The sequence below is a fragment of the Siniperca chuatsi genome, linkage group LG10 (genome assembly GCF_020085105.1).
Source record: "Siniperca chuatsi isolate FFG_IHB_CAS linkage group LG10, ASM2008510v1, whole genome shotgun sequence".
NCBI classification, from domain to species: Eukaryota; Metazoa; Chordata; class Actinopteri; order Centrarchiformes; family Sinipercidae; genus Siniperca; species Siniperca chuatsi.
The window spans coordinates 20,402,229-20,423,592 of NC_058051.1; the positions used below are offsets into that span (position 1 = coordinate 20,402,229).

The 21,364-nt window shown below is 40.1% G+C and overlaps 1 protein-coding gene across 3 annotated transcripts; it reads right to left on the bottom strand.

The window, feature by feature from the left end:
* Window positions 1–1,715: 1,715 nt before the first annotated feature.
* On the bottom strand, window positions 1,716–21,073 carry LOC122883327 (sodium- and chloride-dependent taurine transporter-like). 3 transcript variants are annotated; one of them, XM_044211835.1, is made up of 14 exons: window positions 20,884–21,073; window positions 16,097–16,326; window positions 15,864–15,998; window positions 13,653–13,887; window positions 13,081–13,213; window positions 12,193–12,327; window positions 10,762–10,865; window positions 10,495–10,619; window positions 8,788–8,900; window positions 7,488–7,625; window positions 6,974–7,076; window positions 5,190–5,290; window positions 4,872–5,042; window positions 1,716–3,171 (listed from the first exon to the last, which is right to left on the bottom strand). In XM_044211835.1, exons 2-14 carry the CDS (start codon window positions 16,323–16,325, stop codon window positions 3,016–3,018), a joined length of 1,878 nt encoding a protein of 625 aa, XP_044067770.1. In that variant the 5' UTR covers window position 16,326; window positions 20,884–21,073; the 3' UTR covers window positions 1,716–3,015. The 3 variants fall into 3 exon arrangements, with proteins under 3 accessions (XP_044067770.1, XP_044067768.1, XP_044067769.1); XM_044211833.1 differs by lacking the exon at window positions 20,884–21,073 and adding an exon at window positions 18,708–18,813; XM_044211834.1 differs by lacking the exon at window positions 20,884–21,073 and adding an exon at window positions 18,401–18,729.
* Between the last annotated feature and the right edge of the window lie 291 nt (window positions 21,074–21,364).

Genomic DNA, 21,364 nt, shown 5'->3' on the forward strand with positions numbered 1-21,364 from the left:
GAAGATAAATATAGGGAAGAAGGGAGTACTGGGGCATTTTTGTAAATACTGGATACAGTATTGGGAAACAAAAGTGAAATTTGGGGAAAATGGTATTAACAACACTGACTGTCTGCAGAACCGATAAAGTAATAATGGTATAACATATTTCATGGTTATGATATGCTACCAAAACTATAGGGGTACAGAAAGGTAACAAAAGGAGCTTTCGGAAAATCTGTCAAAACTCAGATGGAGGGATTATTGAAGAACATAAAATATATGGTTACTCACCAGTGTTTGGGTACTGCAGTGTAGTTTTGGGGTAGGAAACTCATAGAAAAGGGGTACAGATCTTATAATAATGAAGGACTTGTCTGTCATTTTTTGGTTTACATCAACATACTTATAGGGGACTTAACAGGTTAAATCTAACCCACTCCATAGGTGATTTAACCAACAAGCTTATGCTGTTTGGATTTACTACAATGTAGGTGTTTCCTCTAAAATGTCCAATTGTTACTGCCTTGTTCCCCATAGTCTTGTTTTCTTCCGCTGTACCTACATTTAAGTACCAGTAGGAACCGGTAAGGATTTTATTGGTACCTGATTCATACAACAAAATTCCACTGTCAATTATGGGCTGTATTATAAAGTTTCTTACATGTCAATCCTGTCACTTCATAATTTTTTCAGCCTCAGAAATTAAATACTGACACATGTTAATGGTAATAAATATATTAGCATCAGATGTAAAGATGGACATTTCTCCACTTTGCAGGAATGATGCAGTATAAGTGCTTCAGAGACATTAATATTTAGAGAATAAAGGAATTATTAACACAAAAACCTCCAAAGAAAAAAAGGTTTATTTGTAATCTACAGAGGAGGGACAAATGAAAGGAAAACCCTGAATAAAAGAGTGGAGAAACAGATCAAATGCAGATGCTTTCGTGCACCGGGGCTCACTGAATGGTGTGGTGAGTGATGTGAATAAAATGTTACGGCCTTTACAGTCATCAATCTCAACCCAATTTCACACCTATGGAAAATCTTGGACCACCAACGTGTAAGACAATGCTCTCCACCACCATCTCCTTAAGACCAAATGATAAAATATAAACATTCATCTCCAAATCTATTTAGTGATGTTTGTGACTGACTCTGATGCTATATGTTCTTTTGTCATGATGTTTATTTTTGTTTCTATCTGCTGTACTCAGGTCTCTCTTGCAAAAGAGACTTTGATCTCAGTGAGATTACTGATTAAATAATGGTTGTATATATAAATGAGGGAATATCTTGTGGAGGAGTGGTGTTCATCACTCCAGTAGAGTTCCACAGACTTGGCAAGGAGCACTGAAGCTGTTCTGGAGGCTCGTGGTGGCCTGACTCCATACTAAGACATTTCATACTGTTTTTTCCTTTAATTTGTCACCCATCTGTATAAAGAAATGATGCAATGTGCACCTCAAAGGGAACAACTGTGAGACAAAAATACTTTGGTACACTTGAATTTCCAAGTAGCACAAGATTTTTACGGACAAAGCAGCACGGTACTGTGGTGGCTCCTGCACATGCTTCAGGATAACAGTTCCTTCCGATTTTGTATTTAACTGTGCAGGTTGCTGCATTATTGAACATTACAATTATTTTAAATTTGATGGTGCATTTTGAATGAGCAGACAATGCCGCTGCTTCAATTAATATTGCACACAGAAAAATGTCATCCATGCTCACGATGTAATTGATGTTTATAAAACAAATTGCTAAGTTGTCAGTAAAATTACTGAATCAATGATGGTGTTCATATGATGTACAGTATAAAATTGTTACAAAAAGGCATATGTGATTTACAAACAATTCAAATTCTACAATACAAATGCCTAAACTGAAATTTTGAAACTAGAATCCAGTGGTGGTTCATACGGAGCACGTCTGCTACTGAAATTAGCACAATGGAGAGAGCTGTCAGGATGTTTAGAAAAAAAGTCACATTTTTACTTTTTTAGTGATGTTCTAACAGATCCTACTAATAATTATTAATCAGAATATTTGATGTCAGATTTCTACTCTATTTTGTCATTGTCTTAGCAAAGAGACAACTAGATACTGTATATCAAAATGTACAATATCAAAAAGTTAGAAGCTAAAAATATTTCCTCCTGCAACAATAAAATACTACAATAAAGGTGAAACGACATATAAAGTGCAAAGAGAGGTTTCAATAAATGCACTGCGACTGACTATAGTAGTCACACAGGCAGTGTACAAATACTCAAAAAATGCCACTTCCCTTTTCGCCTTACTTCCTCAGCTGTTTTTCTTCTGTTTTCTTTATTTTTGTCTGAACTGTTTTTGAGGATGGATCTTCTTATGAATGCATTTCTCACAGTATTTGGCCAAGGCCTTGTTCAACTTGTAACTTAAAGGATGTCAAGCTAGATTAACTATATACACTGCATATTGCCACTTAACATGTTATGTATATGTACTCTGAGATATGTGGGTGGCTTGCTTCCGCCGCTAGCGGAGGTACATTCATTTTCACTGTAAGGATGAACAATAACAACAAGAGATTAGAAAATAGCTTGGGCAATGAGATTGCCACAATCACATGAGGGTGTTTAGACGTTTTCTACCTTTTACACAGTTAATTGCTCATTTAGTGTAGTGAATTTATGTGAAGTGAGAATTTCATCTTTTCTTCTATTACACCAAAGCAAATTCCTCATCTCTCTGGAATCAACAGACAGTAAACATTGGACATGTTCTATCTCAAAATACTGCCTAAACTGAGATCAGTGCCAACTACAGCAACAACAATTGTAACATCAACAATATCGATATAGTAAAAAAAAAAAAGAAATTACAAGAGAAAAAAATTACAACAATAATATATAACTCTCTTCATAGAACTCAAACCAGAGTATCTCTAATGTGAATATATTGGACAATGTAAAGCTACCATTATCAATGTTAGCAAATATGATAACACAGAAAGCACATCAATCTTATTCCTCTCACAGAGAGCGCTCACATCATTGTTTCTACAATGGTGTGGGTGGGCTTGATCAAGCCATTGTTCCCGTTTGGGTCCAGGGGCTGTGTCAACTCGCTGCCCTTCAAGTTGTACTCTTTTGGGCGAGAGCTCACGCCTGACTTCGCAGGGGCTGCCACGGCTTTGATCCTCTGAGGGAAGGAAACGAGAGATTAGACTAATGATCATCAGAAACTGGGGCAGTTTAAGGCTCAACATGGCAGTTATCAAATTTAAAATGGCAAACATCATAATTCAATATGTATGACATCTGTATTTGTGTGCATGTTTAATAAATCAAGAGCGACATATTTCAATAATTACTCCATGCACTGCAAAGAAATAGTTAAACATTTTGGGGGATACGCTTATTTGCTCTCTTAGGGCCATGTGAGCAACGGGGTTGGCCAATGGATGTATAATAAGAACTGGATATGGCGCCGCCGCTCAGCCTTGCAGCCAATTTCTTCCAGTGGCCGCTCGTGGTATTGCATCGAAATAGTCCCCGCTTTCAGACTAAAATTCTCCCCAAAAAATTTTCCCCATAGGCCATCATTATAAAAGAGACGTCTGTAAAACTGTTGACAGGACATCTCGAACTGCAAAAAAGGTCAATTATGACTCTTTCTATTATGGATTTTTGATCCATGGAGGTTTTATATTTCTAAAACTTTCCTCGAGCCGAGAAAAGCGATTTAAAAATCTGTGACTTCATCACAATGTAAAGTCTATGGGCCGAGCGGGAACTCACGGGCGGGGCCAGCAGGAAAAACACTACTGCGCATATTCAGTGGGCCGCATACCCCGGAAGTAAACCTGGAAGCTAGAAAACTTGGCTTATGTTCCAGGCAAGCAATTCTCACTGGAATGAATAGGTGCCATTTTGGGATCCGGTATCCAGTTAGAATAATACATCCATGGGGTAGCCTAGCTAGCACTACCGCTAGCGAGCTAATCGGCGAGCATATTTACAGCCACTATTGGCTGTGCGAGCTGTTACAGCGTTATCTAGCTTACCACACTGACTGTGGGTTTGACAATGTTGATTTATGAGTTTTTATTTGAAAACATTGTACAATGGTACAACATATCAGTAGCAATTGATGATTGAAAATTACATTTGTTGTCTAACAATTACAATGGCAATGAGCTGTGCCCTCTTCATTATTTGATATTTCATACAACATTTCAACATTAGTTAACACCAGCTAACATTAGCTACCCTCCAGTCACTTATGGGAGTATGTGAGACTATGGTGCATTTATATTGTGAACACACATTAAAATATTTATGTGTAAATAACTAAGTTATGTTTGCATGAATATTCATAATGAATATAATGTCACATTAGGAGAGAGGTAAGCTAGCTACAAGTCTTTGGTTTGTTTCTCTCGTGATCATAATTTTTGTATTTTTCAAATTATGATTTGTCAAAACTAAGAGGTGAAAGAAAAAAGAAACAAGGTTGATTAACAATATTTTTATTAGTACATTTTCCAAGGACAATTTTGTTGTGTTTTTTCACTGTTTACCTTCTTCTACAGTGCAAGTGCTACCGAAAGAGATTAAACAAACTAGATAATGTGTTAATTAGTGAGCTTTGGAAGTGCTGGTAGGTGGATTTTGTCACCTTTGCTTTGTGGACAGAGCCAGGCTAGCTGTTTCCCTCTGTTTCCAGTCTTTATGTTAAGCTAAGCTAACCATCTCCTGGCTCTAGCTTCATATTTAGGGCACAGAGGGTTGAGAGCGATCTAACTCTCTCATCTAACTCTCTGCAGGAAAGCGAATAAGCGTATTTCCAAAAATTTCAAACTATTCCTTTAAAAGCACTAAAGGGTTGAGTTAGCTCACCTCAATCAGGGGTCCCTCAGACTGTAAGATCTTGATGACCATCACCATGGGGATGCAGATCATGGAGGACAGTGCCAAAAACCAGCCCAGACCAATGGCCCAGTCAGGGTACTCATACACCTTGTTATAGGTCAAGGGCTTGTACTTCACCAGGGAGAAGACAAAGCAGCCCTGGGAAACAAAAACATGCTTCTTTTAATACAAGTTGTACACCTCTCGTATAATGTTGATACTACCTTGAAAGTATCAACATTTGTCACATGTCCATGACTAAAACACCATAAAGTGACACGCCAAAAGCCGCAGCTGATCTCTCACCATGCAGAGAACAGGGGTGATTATGGTCCAGCTCCATTTCATCCATGGGTTTGGTCTGTAGCCAATCATATCCTCAAGTGCATCATAGAAATTATCAACTCCTATTCAACACAAAGAGAATAAAGCTTAGCATGAGTTCTGGCATATGTTTTGGCAAAGTTTGTCAAAATAAAGAATATTGTACATAATATACCATCAGTCTCTACTGTTCACGTGTTATTGTTTCGTTACTGCAGAATGAAGCGGAACCAAGTGTGACTGCACAACCAGGGAAAAATATTCAGAAATTCAGAAGGTCTGCACTGTTAGGCTCCAAATAAATAGTTTAATTCTCTTTTCAAGGTAACATTTTGATCTACAAGATCTTCCTCAGGTGTTTCTCCTTTGTTAAAGTAGAATGACCTTCATATCTACCTTCACAAATTAGCAGGTTTGTGGCCCCTTATCTCTGTTGTCTGCCCTAAACTGCAGCATATATTTCCACTGGGTGAACCTATACTGTATATAGTATAAACAGTCTTGGCTAAGGGCGTAGGTTTGCATATGGACAGTAGGGACATGTCCCTACCAATATTTGAATGAACTCGAGTTAAATCATATTAGATAATTCAGATGTGCCCTCGGTTACGTCAAATTATTGGCTTCCACTTATTGGAGATAATGTGACTATTGCTTAGCTGCTGTTTCAGAACAATGGACAGCACTGAGAGAGGTTTGTTGGGGTAGGGGGTAGGTTGTTGCGTCTCTACCAATGTTGAGACCAAACATACGCCCTTGGTCTCTTGGTTTGTCATCATTTTTCTCTCCTCTGTGTTGATCGTAGTGAACTGTGTTTTATTGCATTGTTTAGTGGGGTGTGTTTACTGTGCTGTACATGTGCCTGATGTTTGTTAATATGCTCCATGTGGTAAAGAGGTAGGGGCTTAAGTGCTTTTCACTTTCCCCACCCAGATTTATACTGCTGGTCTGAGGGATTGTGTATACCGCTCAGGTTAAACCTCCATGATAATGTTGTAGATTTTTTTTAAGGCACTGTAAAGACCATTTCCTCATAAAACTGAAGGGACAATTGGCTGAACTTGTGTTGTGTTAACCTGTTATAATTGCCTGGATTTTATACATTGACATGGGGGTTATTTCTGCCATGGTGTTATTGCCTGTGAATGTTGAAGCTGTGATGTAGAGTTAGAGGCTGGAGACCAGTTTGAAGGAGTAATAAGGGGTGGGAAAGAGAAGTGAAATATTAGGGTTGGAGAGAAGCAGAGCGTCAAGAGGTTCTGGACCCCTTAATCTGAGTCTTGGAGAGTTATTTGGGGAAACATACTTAGCCTCACTGTCACATCAGTGAAGATATAGTGGTTGCACGTTTGGCAGATGCATGCATTATTGCAATTAAAAGAATCTGATGGCTTCATGTAAATAGTAATGTGTTAACTAAACTAGTTTATTATTGGTAGATGCAGCGTTGCTTTCATTCCAATTAAGATTTTTCTCATTAAGCTAAATGTTCTTCCTTCATTAATAATAGTAGGATGTAATCTGATGGGAGGCAACCCTGGATAGCCAATCACAATCTAGCGGGGGACCAACATCATCCCCACCCCCATCACCAATTCCGTGTACTCCGTGCACTTCAACATATTTACTACTGACATGGAAAGAGCCACAAGGACATCTTTGTTTTTTACCAAATAGATAATTTGTGCTCTGTTTTTTCAACTCTTCGGGATAATTACTTTGAAAAACACTACAGAAACCAATCACATAGAGTCGTTTCCACTTACCATACACCCAGGCTACAGCAATGCATTCAAAGAATGCAACCCACAAAAGGCACACACCACTGGCTGCATAGTAGTCAAAGAGCTGAAACACATACATGCCACCCTGGGAAAAGAAAACAAGGAAAGCTGCATTAATTATCTCTCTGATGTGTGTGGAATGAAAGAAACTCACAGAGAAAGAAGGGGGGGTTGAAAGCAGAGCACAAGAATGCTGGCACCCTACCAATAGAGGCAGAGTTCAACAGGTGCTGAGACGCCATTGAAGCGCAGTTAACTGCTAAACGGAAAACGGCATTCCGAATTGTTCCATCAGACACACAGGATGTGAGTGGTGAAGGTGGTAAGAAGCCATATTAGGTCGTAACAATGCAGCAGCCAACAGGCAAGTGGAAAGTCTGTGGCATTATCTCTGTTCTTGATCCGAATACACAGAGTCTCTTTTCCTTTTCTGAACAGGATAAGCAGTAGAAGTGAGAGCACAGAGGCTCCATGAAGTGACTGTTGGAGAACTTACTTTCGTTACCATGGCGAGTCCCAGGAGATAGCTTATGAGACACATCACAGCTATAAAGATCTCTCGTCTGTAACCCTTCCTGAGGACGGATGGATATAGATCCACAATAGAGGTGATCTGTCCTTCCACTTCAACAAACTGTGGGGACAAAAGCAACTATTAAGTTCTCAGAGGACAAAAAAAACAATGTTTCTTTTCTGTGTGCATGCAGCTCTACAAACCAGTGATTAGAGAATGAGAGCTGTCTTTGTTGGGCAGTAATGAGAATTCAAACAGGGCTCCTCTCTGCAGCATTGGTTTGTTGCTACCAAGACACAACAGAAACAAAACAACAGTGAATTACTGTCTCTGTCTCCCTGTCTGTGTCTCTCTCTTGCTCCCCTGTGTCTCATCATTGCCTCATAAGCTACATAATGTCATAACAAAAATATGAAATTGTTCCTATTTATCAAAGTACACCATCTTTATGCACCAAAAACATGCTCCTTTGTTGCAGGAAAACCAAACAAAAACCTCTTATATAACAATGGCATGTATGTGTGAGCGATGTTAACAATATGTAGCGTTCAGAGCTACAAATCTGCATGAGATTTATGATTAAAAAATGCACCCACCCCACACACACACACACACACACACACACACACACACACACACACACGCACTGTCACTGGCACCATTTCTCTCATGGAAATAGCTGCACTCGCATACGTATTTACATGTGCTCAAATTTAGAGCATCAGCTTGATCTCGCAGTTGGCTGAGATGAGTAGCCGGCCATGTGCAGGACTGAGTTAGCACAGGAGTAGAATTACACTTGGAGGCAGGAAATGTGATATAGCCGGAGAATCCCTCGGGCGTACACTTGTGTTTTGTCTACTTAGATTATCTTGTCTTAGTCAAAGATCTGCCTCCTATCAAAGCTAGATGACTTGCATGCAAGCTATTATAATGACTTCTACTAGCTAAATGTTTGGCAAACATCCATCAGCTTCTAAAAACTTAATCTGTGGTATTACAGGGCATTAAAAGGGCAATAATGCTCACACAGTGCGGGCAAGAGTGGTAGTAAAATGCCTTTGTGGGGAAAGGCTGCTTTTCCTGTGTGTCAGTTATTTGATACCTTGGAGACGTTAGATGTAGATCAGAGAGACACTAAATGTGTTTTACACATTGGGGCTGGCAGAAGCCAACTAACCCATGGGATCTGGGAGGTGTCTGTGTAAAATGAATGGGCAGTACACCAACCAGCTATTCTGTACATAGCTTGACACCAGAGTGATTGTCAAAAACTACTCACCTGGCTGTCGAGGCCCAGAAGCAGCAGCATGATAAAGAAGAGGATGGCCCAGAGGGTTGGCAGCGGCATCATGGACACAGCTTTAGGGTAGGCGATGAAAGCCAAGCCGGGACCTGGAAGGAGAGCATAGTGGGGATGGGGAGAAGGGGTGGAGGATGGAATTAACATTTCTATCTGATTTCAGCTTGGACGACATAAGGGGATTGGAAATGTAAAGATTGAGCTAGAGAGCCTGAGCGGGGTCTGGCACTGCCAATAATCTACATGAAATATGATGTAATATGTTCAACAATTGAAAGACATGGAATACATTTACCTGCATTGAGTTTATTATTTGTTGGCCCTACGTGTTGAGTGGCTATGAGGAAATAAAACTCCCCTTAAGATTGTTTTTTCATGCTCTAGTGTCCTGTATGTGTTACTTGCAGGGTGGATAGCAACAACCACATTCAACAGTACATATTGTCTATTCTGCACTGTACATATTACATAACTGCCTACTATTTATATTGTATATAACATAACCAGACCATTCTACTGCACAAACTATTTATTAGCTTCTGTTCATTCTGTACCTGTTATAGTTACATACTAACATATCATAGCTGCTTTACATTTTGTATATATCCCTCTTTGTCCTATACTACTAGATAGTCATATATCTATATGCACTTTTGTTACTGTGTGCACTATTTAGTAAGATGCTAAACTGCATTTTGTTGTACTGGTACTTACTGTGAACAATAAAGTGGAATCTAATCTAATCTAAACAAAACAGATGAGGATTTTAACAAAGCCATGAACCAATTCAACAGGATATAATAAGAACATAACAAAAAAGACAGAAATCACATAAACTAGTGCCTCAGATTAACAGCTGAGTAAAATGTAGGTCATATCTCTATGAAAACTATGCTTTAATTTCTGAATTTTGGTTATGTTTTCATATATGATGGTCTAACATGCCATCACAGAATCAATGTCATTGTCATACAATTGTAGTTATATTTCACATGATTATATTCAAGTTGCAGTCTTAAAGACAGCAAGAGTAATTTTAACTGAACAGAGCGAGCATGCTGAAAGAAGACGCATCTCCTTCAAAGTCCACATAGAGTAAAAAGGGAAGGCAGAAACAGAACCGGTGCGTCCACCTCAGGAGATCCACAGCTTGTTAACAGAACTGGGCTTACAGTGTAGTGCTGCTGGTCAGAAAAATCACCTCAGGGTAGAGTACAAACAATACGGTGTCAATCTTCTTACCAATGTCCCCTGGTCAAAAAGATGTAAAGCTACTAAATGACATGAGCAGGTTGAATGTGGGACAAGAGGACACCTGGTGCTATTGAACACCAGTAATAATGATGATGTCCCAGTACAGGAGCTCTTGAACACTGCAGTTCATTGTGTATCTAAAACACACAGCACTTGACCAAAGCAAAATAATCTGTCCTCAGAAAAGGTGGAACATATTTCACGCTGAAGTAGCAATTCTGTTTCTTTGAGGCTTTTATTCAAGGAGTGTGCAATTGCCGATACCTCTACATTTCAGCATCATCGTTTCCGAGACCTAAAGAAATTACTTAAACTTTTTTCCCCTGATTTGCTGTTCCTTGACCTATTTGTTTGATAAATTTCCAATTGTCTTTCTTTTTGTTTGGCAGCAGCGCCCACCATCACTGCTGCCATCACCTTTGACCCTCGTACCTGACTCTGCCACATCGGCAATGTCCACCCCTTGTTCTTGTGCCATGAAGCCCAGGACGGAAAATATTGCGAAGCCAGACACAAAACTGGTACCGCTGTTGAGGCCTCCCAGCAGCAAACAGTCCCTATGTCACACATATGTCATGGAGGTTGTTAATTAACACAGGCGGAACCGAAGTTCCCATTTGCTTTTCACGCAACCGTCTCTGACACGAGTTGCTGTCACTACTACAGTCCCACTCCCCCCCCAGCGGAAACACAACTCACCTGTAGCAGTTGTATTTGTATTTGTTGTAGCTCCCCAGGGACGTCATGGCTCCCAGGCAAATGGCATAGGAGAAGAAAATCTGGGTTCCTGCATCAATCCAGACCTGAGGAGACAGAGGTCAACCTGTTGTGAAATGTGCTTTGGAAATGTTATCATGAGCTCCTTACTGTCAGCTAATCAAAAGCACAAGTGATTGCTCATACAAAGAAGGCAAAACAAATGGATTAAACCTGCAATAACTGATTTTTGGCAACTTGGGAGCAACAAAAAACAAGTTATGAACACAACATTGACATATTATCACCTTTTAAGTTGATATGGCAAATTTGTTGGCAAACAGTTGGTTATTTGGATATCTCTTTTAGCTAATATATGGCTCTTTAGCTGCTAAATGTTCCACTAAGTTCACCAGCTAGTGCTACAGCTTTGTCACTGAAAACGGTTGCCCACTGCAGCCAAAAACGACACAGAGCAGTGAGACTGATTCAAAACAGTAAAGTTGAGGCCGGAAAACCAAAACAATGTGCGTAAAGGTGCTATAAAGCTCAGTAGAGATGAGAGGAACTGCATAGTTGAGTGATAATTTGCTATGAGTTCATCACTATGAGCGACCCCTTTTACACATAACTAGCCATTTGATCCATTGCTGATATGAAAATATTGCAAACACTAATTAAATAGAGATACAATGCAGTAACAGTCACAATTTCCAAATTAGCAAAGCTTCTACAAAGAAAGGGTCAAAAACAACAAATTAAATATACTCTTGGCTCTTCAGCAGGGTATAATGGTGAAATGTCAGTAATTTTATCTGAAACCTCATGAACATCATGTACTCTGTGAGGCTCAGTTAAATCTAATTTATTTAAAAAACCCCAGCTTTTGCACAGGACACATGGGGGCTAGCCGATCGAGACATGTCTGCTTGGTTTTGATGTTAATCCAATCGCTCATGAGAAATGATGTCATTGAGTTACATAACAAAACAAAAACAAAAAGAAAAAATATCTTTGGCATGTAAAACTTTACACATCTACACTACAGTGATTTAGATTCTGAGAGTTAGATGAGAAGCCACTTCAATATCTGTCTGCCAAATATGAAACTACAGCCAGCAGCCGGTTAGCTTAGCTTAGCATAAAGACTGGAAACAGGGGTAAAAAGCTAGCCTTGCTCTGTTTAAAGATTACAAAATTCGCCTACCAGCACCTCTAAAGCTCACAAATTAACACATTATATCTTGTTTGTTTAATAAATGAAGAGTAAAAACGACACGCTGTGGTTTTATAGGGGTCTATGTCAAATAAAAATGTATTTCCTAAAATGTCAGACTATTCCTTTAATACCTAGAGACAGAAATGTGAAATACATGAGGGGCGAGTTAGTCAACAGGGAACTATAACAGAAGAAGAGTTTTACTTTAGTCTTACCTCTGGATCTTGAAGGCGGGTCAGGTTAGGGTAAAGGTAAAATTTGATCCCTTCAGATGCCCCAGGCAAGGTCACTCCACGCACCAACAGCACAATCAGCATCACAAATGGGAATGTTGCTGTTATGTACACCACCTGGACAGGACAAAGGAATTATTAGCCAAAATACTTAACAATAGTTATAGACTTATGACTCATCATCCTTGAGATATAATGGTATAAACACTACTTCTTTTTTAAGTTCTCATTTCTAACTCATATTTTTCCAACTGCAGGACAAAAGAAACATTGTTTATTTTTATCTGATATTATTATTATTGATATTATTATTATTATCTGATAGTATTTTCACAGAGAAAAAGTAGGCAAGGTCTGTGAACAGTGATGCATACAGATGTCATAATGAGGGTTTGAGATGGATTCCCAATAGAGCATGAAGCAGTACACTACAGTGTATAAAGTCTTCTCACTTTCTGAATTGCTATCTGGTTAAAGATTAACGGTGATCCTTTTAAGGCACACTAATCACAACAATAAACCTCTCTGTATATACTGAAATAAACACACAAATAGGTCTTAATAGAGTTAATAATTTGAGTTCCTCCTGTTGGCTCTGGCCTAGTTTCTGTCTCGCTAACAGAAAAAGAGAGAGGGCTAAGGAGCAGCAGTCAACTGTTTATAGCCGACAGTGAGTCTGGCCAACAAGTAACTTCCAGGACAGTGCTGAGGCTTGTGTCTCTAAATCAACCAAATTAACTGCCTTCCAAGCATATGGGTTTTCTCTGAGCAACAGTGTTTTGTCACTGACTTGTCGGGATAAAAAGTAAAGGCCAAACAGCATCCAGGCAACACAATAAGTACAGGATGTGTCTACGCATCAGCACTCACTTTCCCAGTGGACTTGACTCCCTTCCAGATGCAGAAGAAGCAGATGACCCACACTGCTAGGAGACACAGGGCCAGGTCCCATTTCAGGGGCCCTATGTCCTCAATCCCAGAGGAGATGCTCAGGACCTTGCGTCTGCAGAGGATACAGAAGCACAGGACAGGTTAATGGCAGTTTGTGGGACTTGAAACAGAAGAGGTTAAATTTTTCAAACACACACAAGGACATATGCCATGTGACAACTCTAGACCATGACCATTAAAAGTTCAATAAAAGTGCAAATCAAACAGACACATGACTTGGCCTTTCCGTGCTGTTCTGCTGCTCTGGCCTGTCCAGAGTCTGAATATACTAAAATGGTGAAAAGACTATTTGGAAAAGCATTGAAGCTGGGACCTTTAAGTAACTAATGCTGCATAAACACTTCTGATTTAGTGCCGTTTGTTTGTAGGAATTGTGCCTGTTCAAACACATTTACGCAAGCAAGATAAAGAGGCAGTGTTACTCTATATTCATGTGTGTGTGTGTGGGTGTGTGTCTGTGTGAGTTAGGCATGCTGTCAGTGAATACTCACTCCCAAAACTCAGTGACAGGGGAGGTAAAGTTGGTAATGTTGGCTGCTAGCCACAGGGTCTTGTTCTTGCGGACTGTGTCCTCTACACAGTATTCTGTGTTCCAGGGCTGCTTGCATTTTGCCCAGGGGAGCTCCGGCTGAAAGCACTGAAACAGGTAGTAGAGTCCCCATGCCAAGATCACAATGTAGTAGATGTTCAGTAGAGATACGATCACGACAGAGGCATAGCCAATCCCTGGAGAGAAGGAAAGAAGGCATCAGATTTTATCATCAGCTCAAGATATCATCCAAGTTTTTTAAAAGTCAGATCTTACAATTAAGGTTTTGCTTGTGTGATAGCTTCATTTAAACAGGCAATAACAGATTCTGTGGCCACTTTGGGGCAGCAGAAACAAGCTGTGAACACAACACTGACATATCATCGCCTTTTAAGTTGATATGGTGAACATGTTGGAACAGTTGCTTATTTACACATCCAGCTGAAACAGAGCGACATTAGCATTCCTTTGGAGTCGTGTTTCTGGCCAACTGATGAAGTCGAATATTCTCTCTGTTTTAGCTCTGTTTTTGGTCTCCGCCAACTCCTGGGGGAAATATCTAGCTCTTTAGCTGCTAAATGATCCATTGTGTTCACCAGAAGTGTACTCCAGGGTGTGTCAGTACACTGTGACATCACTGTTGGGTGTGGTTACAGATGCAATGGCGTACACTTCTGACCACACCCAACCGCACCCATCAGTGATACTAAGTGTGACTTGAAACTTTGAACCAGCGAGGGCAGTCAAACACAGATTTTCAGCCTGGCGTTAAAATACTCAAAATGAGGACTTACACAATTAAACCACTTGAATGAGGTGGAGACTGCTGCTGAACAGCTTTAAATACAGGCTATCACAAACATAAAGAACAACTAACTCTTTATTAACTCAAAGAGGCGAAAACTTCCCAAGCTTGGCTCTGCTATCTACTGTCCTTAGTGTTTTTACTCTATTTTTAGATGACTTTGCCATGAACCTGGACACAGAAATCCCCGGAACTCTTCCACGGCTCAAGAGTATTTTTAAACTCATCATATCTGTCACCTCCATTTCCTCGTTCCTACATTCCAAATGCAAACTGATAAACAAGTCACTACCGTGACAGGTGGGTTTGTATGGACTGTGCGCTGCTGTGAATTCTCCATGTGATAAAAAAAAAATGGGGGGGTGGACAATGGAGAGATTTGTGATTTGCCAGTTTTTCAGCCACTTGTGGACTCTCTCTGGTGTGCCAGACACTGTGCCAGATGGACAGACAGCGGCCTCAGTGTTCTGTGAATAGCAGAGACCATCAGCAGCTGCTAGAGATCCGGTGCTGCCCAGTTTCCTCCCTTCATGTCACGTCCCGCGTGAACATGAGTAAGTAGTGTCACAGCAGCTGCTGAAGGTACAGTGCCTCAGTGCTTGTCTTCAGCTGTCACTCAACGGTAGAGAACTGCATCTAAGAGCAATGAGAGGCCCTAGAGTGTCTTAGAGTATCAGTAGTTCAGGGTGATCTAAGGTCAAGAGACCGGTGAGAGAAACCGACCCTGGCAACACTGTCACAGACGGCATACAGTATTTATAATATCCTACAAGCTAAGACTAAGCAAGTGGATCCACACTGCAGCTCTGTGTCAACAAAAATGATCTTCTCATGCAAACTTGCTGGGTGAGACTGTACCCATTGCTAGGCAACTTGATGGTTTTTTTTTTTGCTAGTCTGTCTCCATGGTAACCAAGAACCCATCAATGCGTTATATACACCAAATCTGCAATCCAAGGATGACTTTATGTTTTAGAGTCTTTCAAGCATGTGGTGTTTACATTTGTATATTTATGTTTACATACATGTGTGCCCTTATATGTATACATGTGTACACTCTACCTGAAGCTGACAGTGGAATTAAAGCATACTAATATCATTCATTCTCCATGATACTCCATGTTCAATACTCTCAATATTCAACTCTGCTTTACTGTGTAATGTCATTTAAAAAACACAGAGCAGCCTAGCAGGGGAGGGGTGGGGGCGAAGAAAAATCAGGGCAGAGTTCTTGTTTGGACAAATGAGGCTTTTACTCAGCGTTAAATATTAAATGATCTTGTCGGGGATGATTTGTGCTGTCATGCAGAGATTTCTATTTCTCTGTCTGTGTGTGAGTGTGTGCAGTGTTTATGTGCTTGGACTGACCAGTGAAGATGGGGCAGAGCTTGGCCCAGCACGTGATCCCTCCTTCAGAGGTGTACTGGCCCAGTGCGACCTCCAGGAAGAACACAGGCAGGCCACCCCCAAACAGGAAGATGAAGTAAGGGATGAGAAACGCACCTGGGTAATGGACACAGGAATCAGCTCAGAGTTAGGCATCTTCTTGCTACCATTTTTTGGTTTAACACTCGGGCATCTGTTGTGTGTCTTCTACCTACCTCCACCATTTTTATAACAAAGATAAGGGAAGCGCCAGACATTTCCTAATCCAACGAAGCCTCCGGCCACAGACAGGACAAAGTCGAGCTTGCTAGCCCACTTCTCCCTCTGAGGAGCCTTGCCTTCAGCCTCGTCCTCGGGCCGCGTGCCTGGGCTCTTCCCCGGTGAAGGTTTCAGGGTGTCCTTATGAAAGTCCTTCAGGCATTGGAGCTTCTCTTTTTGTGCCATGCTGTGAATGGCAAAAAAGGTAAAAGGACATAGGATGGAGAGAGACAAAGACAAAGAGAGAGAAACAGAGGTGAGCAGGATAAGACACATAGGGAGGAGCATTAGGGAGATAATGCTGTCTCCTGATTGCGTTACAGCATGCTGTGTAACCACTGAGTATGCGATATACAGTACTAGGTTGCTAATCTTGCTAATCTGATGCATGGAGGTCATTCAGACTAGCACTGAAACAGACAGCAAATATTATAAAATACAAATTCCAGCATTTAACAAGGAATATCCAGCACCTGTCTCACACAGGACAATCAAAAAGTGAAAATACCCACTGTTTCTTTATCTGTCTCAATCATTCAATTAATCAATCAGTCTGTAGATAAACAGGATATTTTGGTTTTAATATGCGTGCTGCAAATTGTGTAGCTAAAACAGTACCCAAACTCCAAGACAACCACTTTTGGTGACAGCATGTGTGTTTTTGCACCAATGTTTTTTATTAGCTGTACATGTAGCTTCCTGTTTTCCAACTTTACTCTGTGTCTCAGGGTGGGTTTTTCTGCTCAGAGGGGGGCACATTGTCACCGAAAGAAAAGGAAGGGAATGTCTGGACACAATACACACCTTTAAGACTTTGCCTGACCCTGAAGTTTTCTTTTAACTTTCTTTTTATGCTACTGTATCAACAACAACTCAGCCCACCGTAATCCACATTTAGAGAGGAAGATATCCCTCTGCATTCCCAAAGCCCTGGCTGCTCTGAAGATACAACAGCTTAAGTTCACATGAGTGTTTACACAGTAAACCGTCTTTCCAAGAAAGACAGGATTTGTTATTACTGCCCAAGGTATCCTATTTCTTTAAGCCAATGAGAAAAACCCTAATAGGACAGGATTAACTATGTAAGACACGTCAAGTCTGAATGTGATTTAAGCTCCCAGCTGGCAAATAATAAAGAACAAAAGAGGAACAATGAGAAAGCTCTAATTAATTGTAAGCTATTAGATTAATTGTAATACTAGGTAGAAAGGTTCCGTCTTCTTTTAAGAAAAGAGAAGTCTGCAGAGCAACGTCACATACTTCTCATACTCCTTAACTCTTGCAGGCCCAAAAATACATCTAGACTGCGTTGTTCATCGAAGCTCAGATAAAAGAAGTTGTACAGAAAAGTGTCAAGCCTCCAAAACGTGAACCTGAGTTTTGTTCTAGTTAGAAAACAAAGTGTAAAACTGTTGAGAACAAGCGCAACATTTAAAAATGGACAGCAATAAGCGGAAATTAAATTATTACAATAACTCCAAACAGAATAGCAAGCATCACAGTGATAATAACAACTTCCCCCTCGCAGGGATGGGCACTTCTACCAACAACCACATCAAGTAGAAGATTCCCTGAAACCTCTCACATTCCTACATGGAAATACATGTCTGCTCACTTAATAAACGTTTGAAAAACAACGCCTCCATCCCGTGTGCACACTGCGTCCCATCATTTTCTAGGATTTCTGTCTTCCTGTTATGCAGGACAAGTCAACTTGAACTGCTTTCCATTCTCAGACCTCCTTACATAACTGCATCAGTTCTTGGCCACTCTGTTCCTCATCCTCTTTCTCTCTCTCTCTTTATCCCTTTTCCCCCTTTTTACTCTGGTCTGCTCAGCGTATGCTTTCACCTGCCTGCATGGTGTTAGGAGGCTGTCTGCCTGCCAGAAAAGCCTTAAGGCAAACTGTCCTTGGGATTTAACCCAGACATACTTGACAAAAAAATCCTTAACCTTACAAAAAAAAACAGAACAATAGGCCAAAAGCCTCATTGTTGTTCAATTGAAATCAGTAATTCTTTCTACCAAGACATCCTTTCAATATGAATCACAAAAGACAAAAATAAAATAAAATCTATTTGCAGTTCTTTCTCCATTTATTTAACCTTTTAACATACAAATAAACTCTTACAATATCCACTAAAGCTTTACACTGCTTTTGATTTGACTATTTTAACCCATTCATGCAGAAAAACTTGACTATACACATGCAGACCCTTAAAAATCAAGTCACCTTCAAGCAAAACAGTTTAAAAACTTACATTTCCTTCATGGCTGCGACTATGTATAGAGTTCCTCTCTCTCAGCTGTCACCATTCCTCTGTACTGAATGCCTTTATGCCAACACGGGTCACAAGAAGTGGAGCTGACAGCAGGGCCCGCCCCTTGGCTAAAGACAATTAAATCCAAAGGGGAGATTGGACGCTGCCTCACTGTGACAGACAACTCAGGTACCAACGTGGGAGACTGTAAATTTCCACTTCTCACTACTCCCTGCCCACAAACATACACACAGCCAACTGGTGGGGGATGAGCGTGTGTCACACATGCACACACACACACACTCACCTCTTATTCATGTTGGAGACACAGAGGACAAGTCAGAGGAAAAGAAAGGCTGGTCCAACACTGGGGGTTGGTCTTGAATTATGATCTTGTACAAATGGATGAACTGAAGGCGGCATTCAGAGTTTTAGTGCCTTTTTGTTTTTTTACTGTTGCACACACTAAAATATGGAGCAAGGTTTCACAACATCACCACGCCACTTCCAAGCATCTTTGTGTGAAAACTATTTTTAAACATGTGCATGCCACAATAATTCCTGGTATGCAGGACTTTTCAAATCACTGTCCTCCATTCTTTTCATGACATGGAAAGAATGGTTTGTTATCTGGGAAATATAAACGAGTACACTATCAGCTTATAACAATTCCTAATAAGGTAATGTGTCTCCTCTGCTTGGCCATGTTCTGTTTAGATACCATTCACTGCTCCGAGAGCTCACAATGGCTGGACAAAGGCTGGCATGCAAGAGTCAATTAAAAACTGATAAATTCCTCTGCAGGATTTGCAGTTAAATGGAGGGACAAGGATCAGCTGATGACATGTCGTTTAAACACGGCACACACACACACACCTTTGACACCTTTTAGCTTTGCACAACGCCATAATCCATCATATTTTGGTCAGTGTCATGCTCTGTGTATTATTTTGGTTATATAACCTTTGACAGACGCTGTCTAATCTATTGTGAGGGATACCACAGGATTTGTATTTTGAAGGTAGATGCTTGCAACAGAAAGAAAGGCCTGTTTCATGTGGGTCATCTCATAAAAGAGTTCCCCTTTAATAAAGTGAAAACCTTGTGGTGTTTGTTCATAACTCATAGTTCACAGAAAGCATGTGAAAAGAGTTTAGGCTTTTAACTTCATACAGTCAAACTGGATCTGTATTTTTGCAAATTGTAAATACACCCTTCAGTCTTCCACTTTCAAACTACAGTTATTTTTTTCATGAAACCATCATAAGTTTTGGTTTTATTATGTCTCACATTGTGGTGTGCATGTGAATGATTTTGTGTTGTCTTTGAGGAGTACTGAATCTAGGAAATCACAGAGCTAGAAAGACAGTCAAACAGTATTACCTCTTAGAAAAACAATATATACAGTATGTCTCAAGGTTTGAATGACTTTAAGTTAAAACATGCTTATAGTTTGAATACAGTGGAGAAGCTACAATAAATGTTTCCAAACTTTTCACAATAAAATATTGAACCATTAACTAGGAAAGTCACATTTTCACAATCAACAGTATTATCAAATTATTGTGAATATTAATAAACCACTCCTTATTTAGAAGAGGACCCTTAGAAAACCCCTCTCAGACACCTCTAATGCCCAGACCCCCCAGTTTGGGAACTTTGTTTTCAGCACCCACAGCTAAAAAAAAGGTACAGCAACCCGTCAGATTTTATCCTTCTGAGAGGAAGGATTGGGGTTATTAAAGGACATCAATCAATCATACACTGGACAGGGGAGACAGAAGAAGTAGGTTAAGTATGTGCCACTAAGCATAACATAGCCTATAAGCTAGTAAACGTCTTAGTTCATCAGACCTACTTCAGCAGACTCTCCTCTATAGGGCGCAAACATTCATTCATTCATTCATTCAGTGGATGACTTCTGGGAGTGGAGGGTGAAGGTGCACCTGGTGGCTGCAAGACGCAATATTTTCCCCCAACACATTACATGTCACTGTGAAGCCGGGGCGGGCCTGAACGCATCACCGCAAACCTCCAAAAAAATGATCCGAGAAGGAGGAACAGGGTCTTATCAGCTCTAAATACAGGAAACTGGGTTCAAAGGCCAAACCCACGTTTTTATAACCAAAACATTATTCGCTCAAGTTGTTTCTCAAAACAGGGTTAAAACGAAGGATTTCTTCTTCTTTAAATTTTTTTTAATAAAAATTAGGACACAGCATCATGTCAAAGAAAAAGAGAGCAACAAACAAATGTGATGTGTTTATATCAGAGAATAAAATGAACCAGCATGATTTCTGTTCAACATGAAAATACGGTGACGAATGACATGTATGACTATCATAATTAGTGTTTTAAAAAATCAATAATCTAACAGTTTAAAAGCGGACAGTTATGCTGTTATTCTATATTGCAGTTTGTAAAATAAAAAACATTATCAACTTATTTATTGATAGGCTATGTAAAGAAAGATGCCTGATTACCTTTCCTCGTTTTGGCAAACAGCCTGTTGTTCCTTGTTTTGTAGCCTACGTTTAACGCCGAGTGAAACAATTGAATCGATTTGTCTGTGAGACCATTGTTTCTACGAGCTGATGCGCGTTTAATATCTGTTTGAGTGGAAAATCACCAGCTTCTCCATGCAACAACTTCTTAAAGCGACAGCCTCCCTCCGTCCGCCCTTCACCTGATTCACAGTTACTCGCCACAATAACTGGCAGTAGGTTCTTATTGATTTACATAGCCTATTGATTTCCATTCACTTGCAAAATTTGCCAACGACATGCAAAAGCGCGGACAGTGAAGATTTAGCAGATATGTTCAATGTAAAGTCTGATATGCTGGTGAAAATCTTTTTTTTTTTTAAACACAAAAATAGTTACAACCAATAGTCTACCACTTTGTAATGACGCAGCCTATCAATGGTTAATACATCATTTAGCAGGGCTTTATAGATCAGTTATA